Source organism: Python bivittatus, unplaced genomic scaffold (assembly GCF_059951505.1).
Source record: "Python bivittatus isolate LINGU-HERP-01145 unplaced genomic scaffold, Pbiv_v1 ctg000020_np1212, whole genome shotgun sequence".
Lineage (NCBI taxonomy): Eukaryota > Metazoa > Chordata > Lepidosauria > Squamata > Pythonidae > Python > Python bivittatus.
Window position 1 is genome coordinate 100,900,442 of NW_028277030.1, and position 24,181 is coordinate 100,924,622.

The window sequence follows — 24,181 nt, forward strand, 5'->3', positions numbered from 1 at the left end:
TAATTATTTGACATTTCTTTATATAATACATAGCACCACACATGATCCCCTTCATGGATCACTGCCTTGTCGTGGCAAAGGGGCTTGCGTAACTCAGTGAAGCCATGAGCTATACCGTGCAGGGCCACCCAAGACGGACAGGTCATGACAGAGAGTTCTGACAAAATGTGGTCCACTGGAGAAGGAAATGGCAACCCACTCCAGTATCCTTGCCAAGAAAACCCCATGGACAATGTTAAAAGGCTAAAAGATATGACGCCGGAAGATGAGCCCCTCAGGTCGGAAGGTGTCCAATATGCTACTGGGGAAGAGCGGAGGGCAATTCCAAGTAGCTCCAGAAAGAGTGAAGCGGCTGGGCCAAAGCCGAAAGGACGTTCAGCTGTGGATGTATCTGGAAGCAAAAAGAAGGTCCGATGCTGTAAAGAACAATATTGTATAGGTACCTGGAATGTAAGATCTATGAACCAAGGCAAGCTGGATGTGGTCAAACATGAGATGACAAGATTGAACGTCGACATCTTGGGAATCAGCGAACTGAAATGGACGGGAATGGGTGAATTTAATTCGGGTGACCATTATATCTACTACTGTGGGCAAGAAACCCTTAGAAGAAATGGAGTTGCACTCATAGTCAATAAGAGAGTGGGAAAGGCAGTAATGGGGTACAACCTCAAAAACGACAGAATGATCTCAGTGCGTATCCAAGGCAAACCATTCAATATCACAGTCATCCAAGTCTATGCCCCAACCACTGATGCTGAAGAAGCTGAAGTTGACCGGTTCTATGAAGACCTACAAAACCTTCTAGAACTAGCACCAAAAAGATGTCCTTTTCATCATAGGGGATTGGAATGCTAATGTAGGAAGTCAAGGAGTAATCGGAATAACAGGCAAGTTTGGCCTTGGAGTACAAAATGAAGCAGGGCAAAGGCTAATAGAGTTCTGTCAAGAGAACAAGCTAGTCATAGCAAACTCTCTTTTCCAACAACACAAGAGACAACTCTACACATGGACATCACCAGATGGTCAATACCGAAACCAGATTGATTATATACTTTGCAGACAAAGATGGAGAAGCTCTATAAAGACAGCAAAAACAAGACCAGGAGCTGACTGTGGCTCAGATCATGAGCTTCTTACTGCAAAATTTAGGCTTAAATTGAAGAATATAGGGAAAACCACTAGACCACTCAGGTATGACTTAGATCATATTCCTTGTGAGTACACAGTGAAGGTGATGAATAGATTTAGAGGATTAGATTTGGTAGACAGAGTGCCTGAAGAACTATGGACGGAGGTCCGTAACATTGTACAGGAGGCAGCAACTAAAACCATCCCAAAGAAAAAGAAATGCAAGAAAGCAAAATGGCTGTCTGATGAGGCTTTACAAATAGCTGTGGAAAGAAAGAATGCAAAAAGCAAGGGTGAAAGGGAAAGATATAAGCAACTGAATGCAGATTTCCAGAGAATAGCAAGGAGAGATAAGAAGGCCTTCTTAAATGAACAATGCAAAGAAATTGAGGAAAACAATAGAATGGGGAAGACTAGAGATCTCTACAAGAAAATTGGAGATATGAAAGGAACGTTTAGTGCAAAGATGGGCATGATAAAGGACAAAAAAGGCAGGGACCTAACAGAAGCAGAAGAGATTAAGAAGAGGTGGCAAGAATACACAGAAGAACTATACAAGAAAGATCTTAATGTCCCTGATGTCCACGCTGGTGTGATCACTGACCTTGAGCCAGACATCCTAGAGAGTGAAGTCAAGTGGGCCTTAGGAAGCATTGCTAACAACAAAGCTAGTGGAGATGACAGTATTCCAGCTGAGTTATTTAAAATACTAAAAGATGATGGTGTTAAAGTGCTGCACTCAATATGCCAGCAAGTTTGGAAAATGCAACAGTGGCCACGGGATTGGAAAAGGTCAGTTTATGTTCCAATTCCAAAGAAGGGCAATGCCAAAGAATGCTCAAACTATCGCACAATTGCACTCATTTCACATGCTAGCAAGGTTATGCTCAAAATCCTACAAGCTAGGCTTCAGCAATACATGAACCGAGAACTATCGGATGTACAAGCTGGGTTTCGAAGAGGCAGAGGAACTAGAGATCAAATCGCCAACATTCGCTGGATCATGGAGAAAGCACAAGAGTTCCAGAAAAATATCTACTTCTGCTTCATTGACTATGCAAAAGCCTTTGATTGTGTGGATCACAACAAACTGTGGCAAATTCTTAAAGAGATGGGAGTACCAGACCACCTTACCTGTCTCCTGAGAAATCTGTATGCGGGCCAAGAAGCAACAGTTAGAACCGGTCATGGAACAACCGATTGGTTCAAAATAGGGAAAGGTAGACGACAAGGCTGTATACTGTCACCCTGCTTATTTAACCTATATGCAGAGTACATCATGAGAAATGCCAGGCTGGAAGAATCACAAGCCGGAATTAAGATTGCAGGGAGAATCATCAACAACCTCAGATATGCGGACGATACCACCCTAATGGCAGAAAGTGAAGAAGAACTAAAGAGCCTCTTGATGAGGGTGAAAGAGGAGAGTGCAAAAGCTGGCTTGAAACTCAACATAAAAAAAAACTAAGATCATGGCATCTGGACCCATCAATTCCTGGCAAATAGAAGGGGTAGAAATGGAAGCAGTAACAGACTTCATTTATTTGGGCTCCAAGATCACCGCAGATGGAGACTGCAGCCATGAAATTAAAAGACGCTTGCTCCTTGGGAGGAAAGCTATGGCAAGCCTAGATAGCATATTAAAAAGCAGAGACGTCACCTTGCCGACAAAGATCCGCATAGTCAAAGCTATGGTTTTTCCAGTAGTAATGCATGGCTGTGAGAGCTGGACCATAAAAAAGGCTGAGCGCCAAAGAATTGATGCCTTTGAACTGTGGTGCTGGAGAAGACTCTTGAGAGTCCCCTGGACTGCTAGGAGGTCAAACCAGTCAATCTTAAAGGAAATCAACCCTGATTGCTCATTGGAAGGATCGATAATGAAGCTCAAGCTCAGATACTTTGGTCACCTAATGCGAAGAGAGATCTCTTTGGAGAAGACCTGATGCTGGGAAAGATTGAAGGCAAAAGGAGAAGAGGACGCCAGAGGATGAGATGGTTAGATAGCATCACTGAAGCAATGAGCATGAAACTGAGCAAACTCAGGGAGGCAGTGAAGGACAGGAAGGCCTGGCGAAATATGGTTCATGGGGTCACGAAGAGTCGGACACGACTTAACGACTAAACAACAAACAACAACAACCACACATGATTGGGCTTAATTTTTAAAAAAATTAATGAGTATTTAAAGAATTGTTTCTCTTTTGTTTGGGGGGGAGGGGTGACATGCCAGCAGAGTCAAGTTAGGCATTTTCCAAATTTTTGACACGCCGAGCCCAAAAGGTTCACCATCACTGTGCTAAAGCATCTTTGGGCAGATGCCTATCTGGCCTCTGTTTGAAGATTTCCAGTAAAAGACAACATACCACTTCATGAGGCAGTCTGTTTTACTGGATGACAACACATCCTATCAGGAAACTTCTCCTAATATCTAACCTGAATCTACTTCTCTATAGTTCAACTGATTGATTCTGGTCCGGTCCTCTGGATTAAGAGAGAACAAGACCCTTTCTTTCTCTATTTGTTATTTCTCTGCTATTATTTCAGTTGTCTTCTACTAGCTAAACAAACCAGATTTCTTTAGATTTCTTCTTCCTTATGGTCATGCCTTTCAGTCTACACACCATCTTGGTAGCCCTCCTCTAAACTTGTAGTTTAAAGATGATGTTGAAAAATTGTGATGCCTGGAATTGAATACAATATTCCAAGTTGAGTCTGACCAAGGCAGAATACAATGGGATAATCACACTTGGCTCATGTTCAATTTGCAGTCTACTCGAATATCCAGATCCTTTTCATATCTACAGCTGCCAAGCCACGTCTCCCCCATCTTTACATTTCTCTCTGTTAAATTTCATCCTGTATAGTTTGTCCCATTCTTCAAACCTGTTTAGATCTTTTCTTTTGGTTCTAAAGCATTAGCCATTCCTACTAATTTTGTGTCATCTGTAAATTTGATAACCATTCTCTCACCCCCTTCATCCAACACTAACAAAACTGTTGAACACTATAGGGCCCAGGGCAATGCTCGGTGGTATCTCACTATTTTCCAACCTGATGTGGAGCCATTTATGAGTACTATATGGATGTGGTTATTCAAGCAATTAAAAGTCCATCTTGTATCATCTATCCCATCTTATCATGAGAGACATGGTTGAATGCTTGGCTAAGTTCACGATACAGAGAATGTCCATGGCATTCTCCTGAACCATTCAGCTAATAACTCTGTGAAAAAAGGAGATAAGTTTATTCTGGCATGACTTGTTTGTGACAAACCATGCTGGCTCTTGTTAATTATTGCATTCCTATCCAAGTGCTTGTAAACATGCTGTTTAAAAATCTGTTCAAGGACATTGGCTAGTATAAATGTCAAGCTGACTGATCTGGAATTTCCTGGGCCCTTTTTCTTTTTTGACAATAGGGATGTTTGCTCAGTCCTCTGGGACCTTGTGAATTCTTTATAGTTCTTAAATATCACTGAGAGCATTTCTGTGATCACCTTCTTCTAATTCTTTCAGTTGTTTGGGGCATTGCTTGCACCCTTATCCTGGGCTTTTGCTTTTCTGACATCATCCCTTTGTTGTCTGGCAACTGCCTTGTATGCTTCTTTGGTGATTTGCTCTTTTTTACATTTACCTTTTTCTTTTCACCATTTTAGAGAGCTCTGTGGGTGTTCACAGTCATCTCCTCAGATGCCATTTATTTTTTATTTTTAGTGGAAATAGCTCACGATTGTGCCTTGAGTATCTTGTTTTGCAGGATATTCCATCCTTCCTGGACACATTTCTCCTTCAGGTTTTCAAGCTATTAGACCTGACTTCTGCCTAAATTCAGATGACATTAGTAAAATCTTGTAAATGAACATGCCTCAGAAGTCCCCCATAAAATTGCAGTGGTAGAATTTTGAATGGAACTAGTAAGCATATTAAACAGTTCTGAGCTGAGTGTTCAGTGAGACTTAATGACATAAGTTTCTGTGTCTAAACCCATGTATATTATATGTTGTACCTAGTTGTATAATGGTTGTAACCATTATACTTTTTAGAAGCCATTATTGCTACTCCCTGCTTGGTTTATCTTTAATTACCTCTCTTGTACCACCATGGAACAGTTATTTTGAAGCTGGTGTTTGCTTCAGCTATTGTAAGCCTTTAAAAACATTTCCACCCAGTAGTGGATTAATTTTATTTTAGTGGGAAACTTGAGTTATCATTATTCATTCAGCCCTTTGTGTGGATAAAAGAATCATCCTCTAAATTGTTTCAACAGTTATATCCAAATCAGGATGAATGTAACATTTTTACACTTTATTTGTAAAAAATCTAAATATGCCCACAAATTGTTGGAGCTAGATCTGCCTGTGCTGAATTTTAATTCCTAAATTGGATCCTTGGCTGAAGACCACTTTTCAGCAAGAACTATGCTGCCAAGCATTAGACTCACAGCAGGGAGCTTTGCATTGACAAGATAAAGACAGTAATTATTATTAAAAACTACACAAATAAAGGTGGTTAATAAATGTGCATGTTATGTAACAAGCACATTGGTTGCATTTCCTTTTATGATTCCCTGAGAGCATCTTTGTGATTGATAATAATGGCTTATAATGACATTTGCTTGTTTGTATACAAGGGCAGTTCCCCCTCCCCCCTTCCCCCAATGTCTTCTCCATTTGAAGGCTGGGCAGTGGTGGCTTTTCAATTGCTTCTTTTTTCAGTGTTGACTTATGTGCAAAGTAATATAGAAATGCACAGCAGAAAACAGTGTTCCGCATTCACACTTTTCTGCAGTAACACTAATTTCTGTGGAGGGCAGTGGTCATAGTTTCAGCGCTTAATTAGGCATATTAGTGTACAAAGAGGTAGGAGATGTACCTTTCTAATGTACAGGATATGTTGTTGTTTAGTCGTTAAGTCGTGTCCGACTCTTCGTGACCCCATGAACCATATTGCGCCAGGCCTTCCTGTCCTTCACTGCCTCCCTGAGTTTGCTCAGTTTCATGCTCATTGCTTCAGTGATGCTATCTAACCATCTCATCCTCTGCCGTCCTCTTCTCCTTTTGCCTTCAATCTTTCCCAGCATCAGGGTCTTCTCCAAAGAGATCTCTCTTCGCATTAGGTGGCCAAAATATCTGAGCTTGAGCTTCATTATCGATCCTTCCAATGAGCAATCAGGGTTGATTTCCTTTAAGATTGACTGGTTTGACCTCCTAGCAGTCCAGGGAACTCTTAAGAGTCTTCTCCAGCACCACAGTTCAAAGGCATCAATTCTTCGGCGCTCGGCCTTTTTTATGGTCCAGCTCTCACAGCCATACATTACTACTGGAAAAACCATAGCTTTGACTATGCGGATCTTTGTCGGCAAGGTGACGTCTCTGCTTTTTAATATGCTATCTAGGCTTGCCATAGCTTTCCTCCCAAGGAGCAAGCGTCTTTTAATTTCATGGCTGCAGTCTCCGTCTGCGGTGATCTTGGAGCCCAAATAAATGAAGTCTGTTACTGCTTCCATTTCTACCCCTTCTATTTGCCAGGAATTGATGGGTCCAGATGCCATGATCTTAGTTTTTTTAATGTTGAGTTTCAAGCCAGCTTTTGCACTCTCCTCTTTCACCCTCATCAAGAGGCTCTTTAGTTCTTCTTCACTTTCTGCCATTAGGGTGGTATCGTCCGCATATCTGAGGTTGTTGATGATTCTCCCTGCAATCTTAATTCCGGCTTGTGATTCTTCCAGCCTGGCATTTCTCATGATGTACTCTGCATATAGGTTAAATAAGCAGGGTGACAGTATACAGCCTTGTCGTACACCTTTCCTATTTTGAACCAATCGGTTGTTCCATGACCGGTTCTAACTGTTGCTTCTTGGCCCGCATACAGATTTCTCAGGAGACAGGTAAGGTGGTCTGGTACTCCCATCTCTTCAAGAATTTGCCACAGTTTGTTGTGATCCACACAATCAAAGGCTTTTGCATAGTCAATGAAGCAGAAGTAGATATTTTTCTGGAACTCTCGTGCTTTCTCCATGATCCAGCGAATGTTGGCGATTTGATCTCTAGTTCCTCTGCCTCTTCGAAACCCAGCTTGTACATCCGGTAGTTCTCGGTTCATATATTGCTGAAGCCTAGCTTGTAGGATTTTGAGCATAACCTTGCTAGCATGTGAAATGAGTGCAATTGTGCGATAGTTTGAGCATTCTTTGGCGTTGCCCTTCTTTGGAATTGGAATGTAAACTGACCTTTTCCAATCCCGTGGCCACTGTTGCGTTTTCCAAACTTGCTGGCATATTGAGTGCAGCACTTTAACACCATCATCTTTTAGTATTTTAAATAACTCAGCTGGAATCCTGTCATCTCCACTAGCTTTGTTGTTAGCAATGCTTCCTAAGGCCCACTTGACTTCACTCTCTAGGATGTCTGGCTCAAGGTCAGTGATCACACCAACGTGGACATCAGGGACATTAAGATCTTTCTTGTATAGTTCTTCTGTGTATTCTTGCCACCTCTTCTTAATCTCTTCTGCTTCTGTTAGGTCCCTGCCTTTTTTGTCCTTTATCATGCCCATCTTTGCACTAAACGTTCCTTTCATATCTCCAATTTTCTTGAAGAGATCTCTAGTCTTCCCCATTCTATTGTTTTCCTCAATTTCTTTGCATTGTTCATTTAAGAAGGCCTTCTTATCTCTCCTTGCTATTCTCTGGAAATCTGCATTCAGTTGCTTATATCTTTCCCTTTCACCCTTGCTTTTTGCATTCTTTCTTTCCACAGCTATTTGTAAAGCCTCATCAGACAGCCATTTTGCTTTCTTGCATTTCTTTTTCTTTGGGATGGTTTTAGTTGCTGCCTCCTGTACAATGTTACGGACCTCCGTCCATAGTTCTTCAGGCACTCTACCAAATCTAATCCTCTAAATCTATTCATCACCTTCACTGTGTACTCACAAGGAATATGATCTAAGTCATACCTGAGTGGTCTAGTGGTTTTCCCTATATTCTTCAATTTAAGCCTAAATTTTGCAGTAAGAAGCTCATGATCTGAGCCACAGTCAGCTCCTGGTCTTGTTTTTGCTGTCTTTATAGAGCTTCTCCATCTTTGTCTGCAAAGTATATAATCAATCTGGTTTCGGTATTGACCATCTGGTGATGTCCATGTGTAGAGTTGTCTCTTGTGTTGTTGGAAAAGAGAGTTTGCTATGACTAGCTTGTTCTCTTGACAGAACTCTATTAGCCTTTGCCCTGCTTCATTTTGTACTCCAAGGCCAAACTTGCCTGTTATTCCGATTACTCCTTGACTTCCTACATTAGCATTCCAATCCCCTATGATGAAAAGGACATCTTTTTTTGGTGCTAGTTCTAGAAGGTTTTGTAGGTCTTCATAGAACCGGTCAACTTCAGCTTCTTCAGCATCAGTGGTTGGGGCATAGACTTGGATGACTGTGATATTGAATGGTTTGCCTTGGATACGCACTGAGATCATTCTGTCGTTTTTGAGGTTGTACCCCATTACTGCCTTTCCCACTCTCTTATTGACTATGAGTGCAACTCCATTTCTTCTAAGGGTTTCTTGCCCACAGTAGTAGATATAATGGTCACCCGAATTAAATTCACCCATTCCCGTCCATTTCAGTTCGCTGATTCCCAAGATGTCGACGTTCAATCTTGTCATCTCATGTTTGACCACATCCAGCTTGCCTTGGTTCATAGATCTTACATTCCAGGTACCTATACAATATTGTTCTTTACAGCATCGGACCTTCTTTTCGCTTCCAGATACATCCACAGCTGAACGTCCTTTCGGCTTTGGCCCAGCCGCTTCACTCTTTCTGGAGCTACTTGGAAATGCCCTCCGCTCTTCCCCAGTAGCATATTGGACACCTTCCGACCTGAGGGGCTCATCTTCCGGCATCATATCTTTTAGCCTTTTAACATTGTCCATGGGGTTTTCTTGGCAAGGATACTGGAGTGGGTTGCCATTTCCTTCTCCAGTGGACCACATTTTGTCAGAACTCTCTGTCATGACCTGTCCGTCTTGGGTGGCCCTGCACGGTATAGCTCATGGCTTCACTGAGTTACGCAAGCCCCTTCGCCACGACAAGGCAGTGATCCATGAAGGGGACAGGATATGTAGATTCCTATTTTTGTAGAAAAATATAAAAATACATTTCTGGAATATAAAAGGAAGCACCATAAATCTCTCAGTGCTGTTGAGCAGGACTAAAACTGCCGTAAGTAGTGCTTCTAAATTAAAGAAGACACTACAGAACCTGTCTGCAGTCAGTCATGAAATCTTACACACATTTAAGTGTAGAGTAGTCCTTATAGGACACAATAGGACTCTTGGGAGTAAATGCAAATAGGACGAACCTGTGTAGAATTGAATTTCAGATAGTTGAAAAAGATCCAAATGTTAACATTTTTGGTAAGCAAAAGATGAATTCCATTGATTAAAGTATTTACCCTGACTTTCATTGAAGTAGATCTTCATGCAGTTAATAATAAATTGTAAGTAGATGGCAAGTATATGTAACAAGTACAAACAGTAGGCCAGTTGACAGAATCAAAAAACTGGAGAAGCCCAACTAGAACAGATAATGAATTGTTGCTCAGTTATGACATACAGTATACTGTACTTAAATATGTGATTTGAGGACAGGTGGAGTTAATTTGGCATTTTGAAGAAAATAGTTTAGAAGTTCCTATTCTAAAGAAGCTCTAACAAGTATTGCTTAACTAACCATAACTACATTCTTACAACTGTTCAGTATATTATTCACAAATAGTAAGTCTGTGTGCACTTCAAAAATATTCAGAACAAGTCCTTTGGACCTCACCCAATGTAGCCCCTCTCTGCTATTTATTACATCACATCACATCACATCACATCACATCACATCGCTTGTATGTTGCCCATTTCACCTTACTCTGGAAAGCTCATAACAATAACATTTCAATTAAACACCTAACAAAATCATCTTCAGGGCTAACAAAAGATGATGATCTGGCTTCCAAATGCCATTAAGAAGGGGATATCTTGATGAAGATTCTTAGCCATCCAGATGGAATTATCTGGAGGTTGAGTCATGGCAACTGGACATCTTTTCTTTTGGTTAGATAAGTTTTGCTATTGGTGATTCCCTGTCTCTGGGGGATAATGCAGAGAAAAACTGCCAATCCTATGGAATTTTCTTCCTTATGAAATGAGAATGGTCTCCTTCTTAATCTGGAGGATGAGTCATGGCAATTGGACTTCTTTTCTTTTGGTTAGATACGTTTCGCTGCTTGTCCAAGCAGCTTCTTCAGTCTAGAAAGATGGCTGGGGGGGGACCCCATGCAGCCACCCTGGAAGACATTTATGGGGTCCCCCAGCCAACTTTCTAGACTGAAGAACCTGCTTGGACAAGCAGCGAAACGTATCTAACCAAAAGAAAAGAAGTCCAATTGCCATGACTCAACCTCCAGATTAAGAAGGAGACCATTGTCATTTCATAAGGAAGAAAATTCCATAGGATTGGCAGTTTTCCTCTGCATTATCCCCCAGAGACAGGGAATTGCCAATACCCCTTTATGAATAACATGCATGAAATGGGAAGATTTCACTGGAAATTCAAATGGGCTGAATTTTAAGGATGTATACTAAGTATTTATAGAAAAATTAAAATATGAAGTTTGTGTTCAATATATATGTACATATTCAAACAAAAATGTATGAGACATGCATGTAACTTTTTAATTAAAAATTGTGGAAATTATATGCCAAGAAATGTCTTGTTTTTCTCTCTTCTACTTTCCTGCCAGAAATAAAGCATGGATATGCAAAATCATGGTAACCCTCCTCCCCAAATTCACACAGTCAGGATAAAACTACAGTACAAGAGCTATTAATCCTCTGCTTGGGGATATAGACTTGTATCAACAACTCTGGTCAGGAAACATTTCAGCAACTTAATGGTAGATTCTGCACAATTAGATTTCTGCTGATGGTTTTATGACTTTTTTTCAAGCATCCAGCCTGGACTACCCTGTGTGCAAGGAAGATGGTTTAGATGGGTCATTAGTTATTTAAAGGATTGTAAATTTTAAAGTTCATAATTCAGTTTTATAGAATGTTGTTTTAGAAGGCATGTGATGAGAAGGCAGAAAAGTGTACCGAAATGTTATCATTTGTATTGCTGGTAAAAAAAAAAAATTGCAAACTAATTCATTTCTTCTAAAATGTTGTTCCCACTTTCACATAATCTCAAATAGCTACTCATTCTTTATACTGCAAAGCGCTTAATAAAAATGAAGAGTCAAAAATAACTCTTTCTCACTGTATGAATCACTCAGAAATGGTGCCAGTTTGGAAGCCTTATGAAAATATACTATGTATGGAAGTGTCTATTTAAAAGATGAAGCATCATTATTATTTTTAGCTTAGTTTTGGCTTCCATTGTCAAAAGCCACCTTTGATTTATAAATATGCTTTTGAATGCCCCTTTGAAACCCAAGATCCAAATGCTACAAATAAATGAGTAACTCTCTGCCACAAAGACTTTATCTGTGCCATGTTCATTAACAGAGTAAAGAGAAATTCATTAAACCTTGAAAGCAAGAAAACTCTGCTGTCTCTGAGTTTATCCTGATCAAGTTTACAGAGGGTTCTCCACTGGAGTAAGCTAAAAACCTAACCAGCATTTATCTTTATATAAGACCTATCTTGAAACTGCTTTTGATGGAGGCTATGTTTTGATGGAACCTGGTAGAGTTGCTGCTGTGGGGATAAAAATTTATTTATTTATTTATTTATTTATTTATTTGCCTCCCTCCCTCCCATTTCCCCCCAGTGGGGGAACTCTGGTCAATTCACAACAAACATTAAAAACATAAATATATATAAATACATAAAACATTAGTTAAAAACATTACTAAAAAGGAGAAGGGGAGTCCAAGAGGATAAAAAATCTGAGGCTGAAGACAGAAGGCCTCTATGGGGCTAGCCATCCCCATGCTCAAGGTATTCCCTCCCCACCCCAGGCCAGGTGGCAGAACCAGGTCTCCAAAGCCCTTCGGAAGGCCAGGAGTGAGGGGGCCAATCACACCTCTGGGGGCAGAATGTTCCAAAGAGCGGGGGCTACTGCAGAGAAGGCCTACCTTCTGGACTCCACTAATTGAAGTTCTTTCACTGAGGGGGTCCAAAGGATGGTCTCCATGTAAGCAGCCTTGAGGCATCCATAACATACCACATTGACAGCAAAATGATGGGCCTTATGTGATGACATCAGTAAGTAATGCAGTTGCATACTTGCAGCAAAACATTTGACAGAAGTATATAACTTGTGAAACTACAGAAAGGCCTTTGATATGCAACTATAAGAAAGATAGGGTTAGAATTTTTTTTATATATAATTTTTATTAAATATTTTTTAATTTACATAAAGTAAGAAAGAAAAAAAGGAAGCAAAGAGAAAGCTTAAAAGTGAAAGAAAGGAAAAAAAAGAAAAGTAAGAAAAAATATACAAAGAAGATTCCAATCTTCTTTACAGCAGTTATAGGTACAATTATAAATTTACCTCTTACTCTATAACTTAACTCTTTTCCTTCTATAAACTATCCTGTCTAATAATCAAAACCATAAATCATAAGTTCATTTTTTTCTGTTTTACACAAGAAGTCCATAAGGGGTTTCCGGTCAGCAATAAATGTAGATATTGTCTTTTCTCTGATCAAAGAAGTCAGTGTAGCCATTTCAGCAATTCCATCATCTTCACCAACCTCCATTGTGGGTAGTGCCGAATCTTTCCATCTTTGGGCATAGAATAATCGTGCTACAGTTACTGTGTACAAAAACAAAATTCCATGACTTTTTTCCAATTGTCCGTCAATCCCAAAAGAAAAACCTCTGGTCTCAATTATATATTAATTTTTAAAATCCTCTGAATCAGTGTGTGCATTTGAATCCAGAATTTTATAGCTTTTTTACACATCTACCAAACATGACAAAATGTCCCTTCTTGTTGTTCACATTTCCAATATAAATTTGAAATAAGCTGAAGAAAGATAGAGTTAGATCTTACCTACCTAAAAAAATTTCTGGAGCAGGAACTGTACCGAGTTTGGACAAACAAGATGTGGAATAATCACACAAACATTTGGCCTTCATAGAATGTGCTAGAAAAATCCATCTGAAAAGTTTGTTATCCTTTTTCTCCTCCACATACAGAAAGCTGTACTCATCCTTTCAGTAACAATATCTTCCAGTTTTATACTTCTAACCCAGTGGATTATGGGCCAGGTTTGAGTCAGGGGGTCAGGGAAGCCTGTAAAAAAAATTCCAGAAAAAAGTTCCCCAGTGTATCTATCATGTGCTCTCATTGTCATGGGGATTCTTTTCTTCCTTTCCTTTCCTTTCCTTTCCTTTCCTTTCCTTTCCTTTCCTTTCCTTTAAAATTAAAGTATAATCTCATTAATCTAGGGATATTTTCAGAGGAGCTATTGGTTTTACTGCCACCCCACACCCTTTCCTTATTTGGAAATTCTTTTTTCTTTTCTTTCTGTCTTTAATTAGTTAATTAAATTTATAAGGCCACCCAACTCTATTATGATGTATTTGTTGAAAATAAATCTGAGATGGGGAAGATCTAGAACAGCACAATCATTTTTAAATGTTTAAACAAGGAATAAAATGCACTTTTATTAAATACCTCCATCCATTTCTCTATTCTTAGTAAATATTCCAACAAAATATACAAATACATCTACTTTATTTAACTTTAACCAAAAGGCCCAAAAGCAAGTTACAAATATAATCTAAACTTGGCATTAGATAAAACAGTTTAACAAATAAAATATTTAATAAATATTACATAATACACTTAAAACTCATTGATTTGTTACTAAAAACCTTGTTTTTAAAACCATAGTTAAAAATCTGGCTGTTGCCATTGTGATCTCAGGATTTTCATCTGAAGTAAAATTTTTACATACTCAGAAGTATCTCTTCCTGGTTTGGATTTTAAAATAGACCAGGTAACTTCCTGCCAAAGACTCCTGTAAAATTCATAATACAGTAAAATATGATCCACCATTTCAGAACAGTACAATTACAGGGACAAAATCTTTGAGAGGTGGGAATTTTTTGATGGCAACACATTTAATCTGTCTTTCAAAAAGGCTATTTTGTATTTACTTAAATATAAGCTATTCAAATATTTTGGGAGTTGAAAAATCCCTACATCTGTAGTTAATTCCAAAAGTAACAAGTGAACACGATACTTTGACGTTAGCCATTAAATCCTGTACTGAATTATGCCATAGCCTTTGTTTGATAAAATGAAATCCTGATGACATACCCTGGAGAATAAATAATCAGTATCAATGCCAATCTGACTAATCTTTTGAGTCACCTGTATGAACCACGTATCTACAAAGGATTCATTTGGGATTTCCTGAAGCAGTCCTTCCTTGTTTTTAAAAACATATTTACAACCAAAACTTAATAGTGCTTAACCAAGCCTTTGTTTTCAAAGGCCACTGCCCAGTTTCCAAGAGAATTACAGAATTTGGAACACAGCTAGGGACACTTAAAAGAGATCTTAAAAATTTCACCTGCAGTTGTGCTACATTATTATTAGCAAATGTGATCCAGATTGGAGCTCCATATAGAATTTGTGATGCAATTTTGGCATTGAAAACTTTTATTGCTGCAGGAACAAATCTTCCTCCTTTTGAGTAAAAATATCGAAGCAAAGCCGTCATAGTAGATTTTGCTTTCAGAAGTATTGCCTTACAATGGTGTTGCCAGGTTAGAGCACGGTTAAATAAAATGCCCAGATAACTAAAATTCTCTACTTGTGTTATTATACGATCTTGAATTTTCCAGATATACTTTTTAACTTTTTTTTCAAAACCCAAAATTTTAGTTTTATCATAGTTAACTTGTAATTGATTTTCTTGGCAATACTTTAGTGCCTCAAGTAGGTTTTTCAGACCCAAACTAGTATGTGAAAGAAAAACAACATCATCTGCATATAACTAAACCCAAAGTTTCCTTTTGGCTAATGATCGACAGTGGCCCTCAACCTGAAGTAATGTGGTCTCCAGATTATTGAGCTACATGTTAAATAGTGTAGGGGCCAGGATGCAACATTGTCTAACTTCCTTATTCATTGTAATATTGTCTGAAAGTGAACCTTTTCTGTTGCATCTAACTTGCATTATACTATCGTGATATACTGTCTATATTAGATATGTAAGACGCCTTTCAGTCTATACTCCTTGTTACTGTACTCCTTGTTGCATCATACTTTTGCACAGCATAACTAAATGCTATTTTGCATTTGGATTCTTAGCTAATCACATGGTATCATATGCATACCAAAGAACATACACATTTATGTCCCCAGCCAACATGCAGGTAGCATTACCATGAGCTTCCCATACACTTTTGGAAAAGTATATTGTTATATACTATAAATACATTAAACAATGAAAGAGACGTCACACACCCTCATCTAATTCTGCTCATTGTCAAACTATTTGCTAAGCATTCCATTCATTTTCAACACATGCTTTAATTCCATCATATAGAGCTCTTATCACACTCAACAACAAACATTCAGTTAGCATCTGTATTGTGAGCTGTTGTCAAGCATATCTAGCAATTTTATACTTTTGAAAGGATAGCCTGTTCATTAAAGAAGATTGAAGCCCCTACATTTTGGAGATAATAAAGCATGTCAGATGTCAACAAAGCATAATGCATGAAGGAACAAGTCATGATTAGTTATTTTGGAAGTGGCTAGTAATGAGCAAAGTTAAGAACAATTGTTAGTATCATCTTGCTTTACAGTTAGAAAGGCGTAGTACACAGAGGGAATTTTACTATAGCAAAGTTTAGTCAAGTATAGTATTTTGTTGGATATTAATTACTGATTTGTCTCTGGTATCTCCAGTTGTGAATTTGAGGAGATAATCACATGATAAATAGTAGCTTATCATACTTCAATATTATGGGAAAATAATCTCTGAACAATTGGATTTAACTGACTCATTTTCTTCCTTTTCAGAAACCATATTTCTCATTTCCTTCCCTAAAGCAGAATTGGGAAGAATATCGGCTTCAGTGTTTAAAGTATCTCCGAGAAACACCCCCTCTTGTGGCAGGTAGGGCTTCTCAAAACAAATGGCAGCCATAAATAGCTCAACTGTATATTGCTTTCTTTTTTATGAGGAAAAAAAAAATGTTTTCCTGTTCTTTCCCTTCTTCCCAGTTCAGCAGCATTTTTTGCTGAGCCTTTCTTTCCTAGCTTGCCTTGTTCTCTGTAACAGAGGGGAAAGAATGAATTTAAGTATTACATTTGAAAGAAAAGGCCATTCTTTTGTATCATAAAATGCACTCAAGGCACCTGAAGGGCCAGGTTGAGAAGAGATCATTCTGGAGAAGGTCTATCTATGTGGTCACTAAAAATCAACACCAGCTTGAGGGCACATAATTATAATCAGTGCACAGACCCAGTTCCCTTGAGAAGCCCATAATGCTGGGAAAGGTGGAAGAAAAGAGAAGACGATGACTACCAGTGGTGTGGTTGTACTTCATTAGTGAAAGACCTGAAGGGCCCAGTTGGGAAAGGATCATCCTGGAGGGGTTTGTCTGTGTGGTTGCTAGGGGTCAACATGAACTTAATGGCACATAATCATCAATCAATTGGGGAGCCACAGAATATTGTCTAAAAATGTTACCAAATATTCCTAAAGCAGAAGGTCTACATAAAGTTCAAACTTCTAAAAAAAAAATGAATAGACCAATTAGCACTCTTTCTCACTTCTACCATTGAACATTCTTTTGAGAGCATATTACTGCTGTGCATCACAAAATGTTGGTTTTATTTTAGCTATAAAAAGGCATCAGAAACATCAGCTTGGTCTTGCATTATTTGATTTCTAGGAAAGTCTGCATCACTGTAACATTTGGCTGGATGTTCTGAATCTGATCAATTCAAACAGATCAATCTTTTGAACTGATCCTGAAACTTTTTTTTTTCATTGCCCCCTCTCAGAATTGCCCTGCTGGCAACATCCATGGAGAATTACCCTTACTGGTAATAATAATAGCCAAATGGAATTAATTTCCCTTTATTCTATTGGGCAGCTAATACTGTTTTTCTCATATCATGGTTTCATAAATCTGATTGTAGCTTTAACATGTTGAATAAATTATAATGCTGCTCGGTGGTCTTTTGTGTGGGAATTTCTCTAGCACATTAATGCATATCATTTACAATTTAAAACAACATGACAAAAGGTCTCTGTCTAGGAAAAATGTATGAAGCTCCCTGAATAATTTGATAGACAAGTAAGGACAATACCAGGTATTTTGTGTTGTAAGCCAGACAAAGTAGAAGATATCTAGGTGGTCTCAATGATAACAGTTGCTTTCTTGACTATACTAATAGTCTTATCCATTTAAGTCACTATCATATGGATTCTGTTTATCAGCTGAAACCAACAGAAGATGTAATTTCCTGAATCCCCAGGAAATCTTATTTGTATATGTACACACACACACACACACACACACACACACTGGCCACTTTCCAGTCCTTAATATAGAGGTTATTCTTAGTGTAATATTCTTTGCTAGATGATCAGCAGTGTCTAATTTTAATTAAGAATACTTAAATCTAATTTAGATCTAATAGTGTACTGTAATTAATTTTTACTTTGTCTGTACGATAGTAGACCTGTGACCAACATTTGCTTCAGTTCTTAAGACTCTCCTCCTGAACATATAAGTGTATATACATAGTCTACACCTTTTGAAGTAAGGACTGTTTTTAAAAAATTCACCATGCTCTCTGCTATCTTATTTTCATTTAGCTTCCTTAGATACTCGTGGGTTAACCACTTCTATTACTTGTCTTCATCATTGATTGTTAAGAATTTTTACAATAGCCTTAATGTTACATTAGTGATATGTTTCTCAAAGTCACTGTTGTGTATCCCTGTTATAGTTGCCTTGCATTTAATTTGCGGTAGCTTTTTCCTACTTGGTTGTTGAAAGAAGTATTCCTTGCACTAGGCATTTTTTGTCAGTTGTGCTGTAAAGAATATTGTAATAATCTGTGCAGTATGTACTTCATTTGCACAGTTAAGTAGTTATTTATGATTGGTAGTAAGTCATAAATGTTGTGAGAACAAAAACATCTGAGAAACGTTCGTTCCAACAAGGAGAAAAGTGTGCCATTGCCATGGCACGCAATTCTAGATTGGCCTTTTAAAAATCTAATTCCGGGTTTGAGCTGTAGAATTTGGGGGTCTGACTGTAAGGTTAAGTCTTAGATGTTTCCTTATGAAATTCAATCTGCTACTTTGAAATTGCGTTTAGTAATGAAAAAGGATAGAAATTGTTTTAAAAAGTCAAATCATTAAGCTAATACATTTAATACAGTGTTATGTACTTTTTTACTTTTTCTCCGCTGACTTCTTTTCAATTATTCTCTGTTCACAGAAGGCAAGTTTTGCAACAGGACCTTCGACAACTATGTCTGCTGGCCAGATGGTATGCCTGGCACCTATGTGAATATGAGCTGCCCTTGGTATCTCCCATCGGGTAGCTCAGGTACGTTACCTGCATACCACTCCTGGGGGGAAAAAACTTTCAGAATGCTCTTTCTTCTCACTAGGATGCTAAACTTGTCAAAAGCTTAAGTGTTCTACAGCCTGTTGCCCTTCAGCTGTGGTAGATCTATACCTCCCTGAATTACCAGCTCTGCTAGTCAGAGATAATATTAACTATCATTCCCAGACATCTAGGGAACAATCATCTCAACAGTTTTTCCAGAACTGGGAAAGTGCTATGATTGTAATGGGTTATATTTTAGCTGAGCTATGTACTGTAAGTTAAGATTAGATGTCCTGTGGCATTCTAAATGTTGTTGATCTACAGCGCTCAACAGTCTTAGCCAGCATGGAGAGTGGTGAGTGATGACAAAATTAGTGGCTTAGCAGATTCCAGAAACCCAGAAATTGATAGTCCTTGCTGTAGAAATTGTTTCATACAAAACTTGGAAAATAATTTGTGGAAAGATGGGTCCTAAACTGATGTGGAACAGTTGCTAGTGAAAATTGGCCTCAGATTGTTACAGATTGCTTGACAGCTTTTAGGAAGCAATTCTAAGCAGAACAGGCTAATTTTATTCATTCTGTTTCAGAGATACAAATGGAAAGAATAGCCTTCTAAAAATATTTAGATGTAAACTTTTATTTAAAAAAGATGTGTCTAGAACTTAAGAATGTAAGTAAGGGATTGGAAAATCTTTAAGTAATCATAATTGCTCTACACGTCAGGTGCTCTAAATCCCTATTGTTTTAAGATTCCTCTTGAGTAGTATTCTATCTTATAGATCAGGGGTCAACAATCTATGGCCCATGGGCCAGATGTGGCCCACCACCCAAAATCATCTGACCCATGCTCCCAAAAAGAAATATATTCAGCTGGCCCACGCAAGAGAGGGAGAGAGCACTTGCCACCACCTTGGGCAACCATTTTGACAATGGCTTCACCAACTGCCTCAGTGGCTATGGAGCCACAAGTCCCTGCCTGGCACTGGCAAGAGCGAGTCATGAGGTGAAGAAGAAGGAACTGATAGTAATGGTGGCATGGCCTCTGGCCCATATGGAGAAGAAGGTTGCCAACTCGTTACAGACAAAGATGCTGGTGCCAGTAACATAGCATAACTAAACTTGGTGGATACCTAACAGCATTGCATTATTTCTGTAATCAAGGTACCACAATCATACACTCTTTTTAATAACAGTATTATTAGATGCTTAGTAGATCAGAGGTGAGGGCCCACCAGTTTTATTGTGATTGATTTGTGATTGTAACTCTTGAAATTTTTCAGGATCATTTTTAATATGTCAAACAAAGCACTCTCTCCTGAATTTCAAAGTCATTTTCTAAAATGCCTAACTATTTTTCTGTTATGTTTTCTGATGGTAGTGACTGTCTGAGGATCATCTGAAAACTGATTATATACGCCCTCTCTATTTTTAACAATAAGCGTGTACATTATCTAAAACAATTTAAAATTTTGATTATATTAATATGCAAAATTATCTACTTTCCAATTAATTGATGTGGGAGCCCATTAAATATTTCAGAACTTCTTCCAATAATTGTGATCTCCCTTTATCTAACTCTTGCATGAAGAATTAGATGCCTTCCTTCCAGCAGCCTATTTATTTACCATCCTTAGGATTCATGGCAGCAGTTTGGCTGCTAACTGCACTAACAGCCATCAGTGTGGGAAAGGGAACCAAGTTTCACCATAATCCTGCAACTTAATAAATTATCACGATGTGCTGCATCTTTCATGTACTTTTGGAAATAAATAAAAGCTGTATTATCTGGGGATAGTATATAATTTCATCTTTAAAAAAGTTAGTGTTTGGATTTCTGTTGAGTTAATTATTAAAGGATTGCAAGTCCCTTTAGAAGCAAAGTAAGGTTTATAACCTGCCTTTTTCCAATTACTCTTGAATTTCCTTTTTTTTTTCCCCTGGCTTTGTCCATTGAAAATGGGTTTTTTTTTTTTTAATTATGAAAAGCTGTTTGGGCATGTATAAGAGGGAGAGAAACTCTCCAGCAATTAGAGCCCACACCACCCAATTCTACCTAAACTTGTTGACTTCTTTTCTTTTCTTTTCTTTTCGCCTTCCCTTAATCTATTTGCATTGCAATATGCATTAGTCTGTATTATCTTGGTCATGTACAAACCTTTTGGTCTCGGGCCCACTAATTTAGTTTTCTTCCATTTTCTCACAGTACCACAATACTTGAGCAATAGTGAGAACTCTGTAGCACAGTAGTATAGTGGATCAAATTATTTGTTCAAGGTGACAATAAAATACAAAGGTGTGAAATGTCAGTTGTTCTCCTGTTGGAGACATTTTTGGGAATGACTTGCACAGACCTGCAACTTTGCAAAGCCAGCAACCTAGCAGTTTTTGTCTTTTTTTTAAGGCATATAATACTTTCTGTGTGGAGCAAGAGATAACTCTGTATTCCTTCAAACAATCTTAATAATATAACTTTCTTTCCCAGTTCAGGATTACAAATCAAAAGAAGCTAAAATCTCTTAATTAATCTAACTAATAATACTTTCTGACCTTGGTAGTTTCTCCAAAACGCATTTTGCTTCCACAAAAGTCATTACAGCTACAATAAAGTAGGGACAAGGGATGTTTTACTTTGGGCCCCTCAAATTGGATTAGTACAACATCTCAGTATTTTCTGTACTTGTTAATTGTCTAGGCTGGCTATGAAAAGCACAAGGGACTTTGGGTACTATTTCGTCCTTCACCTAACTTCACGTGCCCAGATTTTTCCTTCTACACATTTATGTTTGCAGTAAGACCCACAGCAAATTGCAGTGATGCCAAAATGACATCATGCATTTGGTAATATCATCAATCAAGATTTATAAGAAACCAGAATAAGTCAAAATTAGAGAATAAGATAAAATGAAGGTGATGATAGGTACCATTATCTATAATAGGAGCACAAAGAGACTGCTAATGGTCCATCTCTTTTTAAAAACTATAACAAAAGAATGCTTTGTCAGTCATCCAAAGCAGGCAAGGTTAGGAAACTGGAATTGCAATGTGCTTTGATGCAATTAGGGCAGTTTTTCTCAACTTTGAGAACGTTAAGATGTGTCAACTTCAACTCCCAGAATTACCCAGCCAGCAGAAGTCCACACATCTTAAAGTTCCCAAGAACTTGAGAAACACCGAGTTAAGGTATTGTAACAAAATCTTGAAAGCCTGTCAAAGCCTCTCTCTACTTCATCTTATACCTAACACAATCAAGACTGAGTTTTTTAGTTTCTTTCTCACACTTTCCACTTTCCCAGGACTTGAATATCTTTTCTTTAATAGTTCAGCATTCCCTTCCCCACATATCACCTGCCTCAAGGTCTGCTGGTGAAGGCAAAAATAAAAGCATATGCTGCTGTTATGATTTATTTGATTTACAGTATATCCCATCTACTGTAAGGACGCTGAAGGCTAGATAATTGTGATTCTGACCTGTCACAGAATTATTAACAACATAATTATTAGCATTTAATAGGCAACATAATCCATGAACATAATTCAGAATTCTTCCTAGCTTGGAAAACAGATCACTCCATTCATTATATGGAAGAAAGGATTTAAAGAAAGGACATTTTAAAAAACAACTGTCCCATACATGATACATATGAATTAAGACTGGCTATTTTTTTCTGTCTTGGGCTCCCAGCATTTCGTTGTTGTGATTTAAAGAAGTTGGGGTTGTCAAGATGGACAAGTCAGCCAGGGTGAACCAGGTGTTTGACAGGTTTACTCTGGCTAAGGGCTGTTGTTGTTATTTTTCATTTTTAGTGGGCCAAAAATATAAAATACAGGTTTCTGACCTTAGGAAAATATTTTAAATGCATAAAGGATCTGAGTTACAACACATATTATAACAATTTGTACAATTGTATTGCCTGCTAAATCATTTTTAAAAAGTTACTTTTCTATTGTTTTTGACTTTCTATGTTGTTAGATTTGGGCCTTTTGTTTGTTTGTTAGTTTTTTTAGTGTTTTTACTTTATATTTTATTCTGCTCATGTTCTTTTAATGTGATCCTCCCAGAGAACATTTGCTACCGATTAGATTAAAAATACAGATCAGTAAGAGTGAACTTCCATATTGATGTCCACTAGCGTGGAGGAACTTTTCTTCACTCTCTCTCAGTCCTGTGATCCTCACGTTTTGCAACACAGGACTAGAGACTCTCTGCAGCAGATTTTGAGGCCATGTGGGAGGTTGCAGGGGAGGAGTGGATCATTTCTATTCTTGGAAATTCATCAATAGATTCAATCTCATGTTGTTAAATTTAAGTTTACTCTCTCAAAAGATACTGGAAAGGATCTCTTTAAAAACAACCACAACAACCACAACTGAAATCAGTCACAGAAGAGGATAGAGCAAACTGTTACTTGACTTTCCATTAAAAAATAAAATAATAAAATAATGGTAGTCTTTATCTTGGCGTGATTACTGGGCTATGAATAGTTGTGACCATCAGATCTCACTGTTTTTAAGAGGAAGAGTTCTACTGTGAAGGATCACTGGCTACTTCTGGTTAGGCCTTTCCATTGGTCTAAGTTTCAGTAATTGTGTAGTCTGATTGCTTGCTGTTTGTGTGTGTGTGTGGGGGGGGGGGAGAACAAAATTACTGACAGTTAATTTAATGAGTCTAGACATCTGGTAAGCAGCCTGCCTTGCAGAGCTGATAATTGAATGATTGCCTTTAGGGGGTTTTATGATTTGGCGTGTTGGCTTGTTTCTGCTGTCCATATTCACATGGACATATTCATGTCATTTGTGAAATGGGATGTGCATGCTGCCTTTTCTGAATCACAAACTTGGGTTTTCCTCAAACTACTTTATACTCTAAGATAGCAACTTCATATCCCCTGCTTTGGCTTTGTCAACAGTTGGCACTTCTGGCTTGGCAGAGTGTCTGTGAAAGACAACAGAGAACTACTAATGGATGGAAATGTATTTTTCAACCATGTAGCCCAGGGAGAATATTATTTGCTTCCTTATCTCTTCAAATACCTAGTTTTCCTGGGCTTTTGTTTTCTGTATCCCTTGTGATTTTAAATAGCATGCTTTTTAGAAAATGAGGATGTCCATTTTAAGGTTGAAAATTTAAGGCTTCTAATTCTATACATAGGCATAAAGTTTGGGTTATAAGCATCAAGGATATTTGTGTTTCTGTTTTTTCATTCTGGATGGATAGGAAAAAGTATATAAAGAATTCATACCCAAGGAGATGCTTTTTGATGTCTCCAGAAAGACTATGTTTCTAAAAAATGCATTTTCATAAAGGGTACTGTTTTCCTTAGTTAAAAATTATAATAATGTTTCCTGATAAATCATACATGTTCTTTCCTCTTTTTGTCACTTAATTTAGCTGAAGTGAACCTTACCATATTGTAGTCACTATAGATGCAAAGAAACATAACTGATATAGCCAAAAACATCA

The 24,181-nt window shown here is 38.0% G+C and overlaps 1 protein-coding gene across 3 annotated transcripts in view; it reads left to right on the forward strand.

Annotated features, from left to right (window-relative positions):
* Nucleotides 1-24,181, forward strand: part of GLP1R (glucagon like peptide 1 receptor) — a 139,595-nt gene that overhangs the window by 46,237 nt on the left and 69,177 nt on the right. For all 3 annotated transcript variants that reach the window (XM_088145429.1, XM_088145432.1, XM_088145424.1), the window contains 2 exons: nt 16,164-16,260; nt 18,605-18,715. In XM_088145429.1, coding sequence (XP_088001555.1) covers nt 16,164-16,260; nt 18,605-18,715 — 208 coding nt within the window. The remainder of the gene's footprint in view (nt 1-16,163; nt 16,261-18,604; nt 18,716-24,181) is intronic.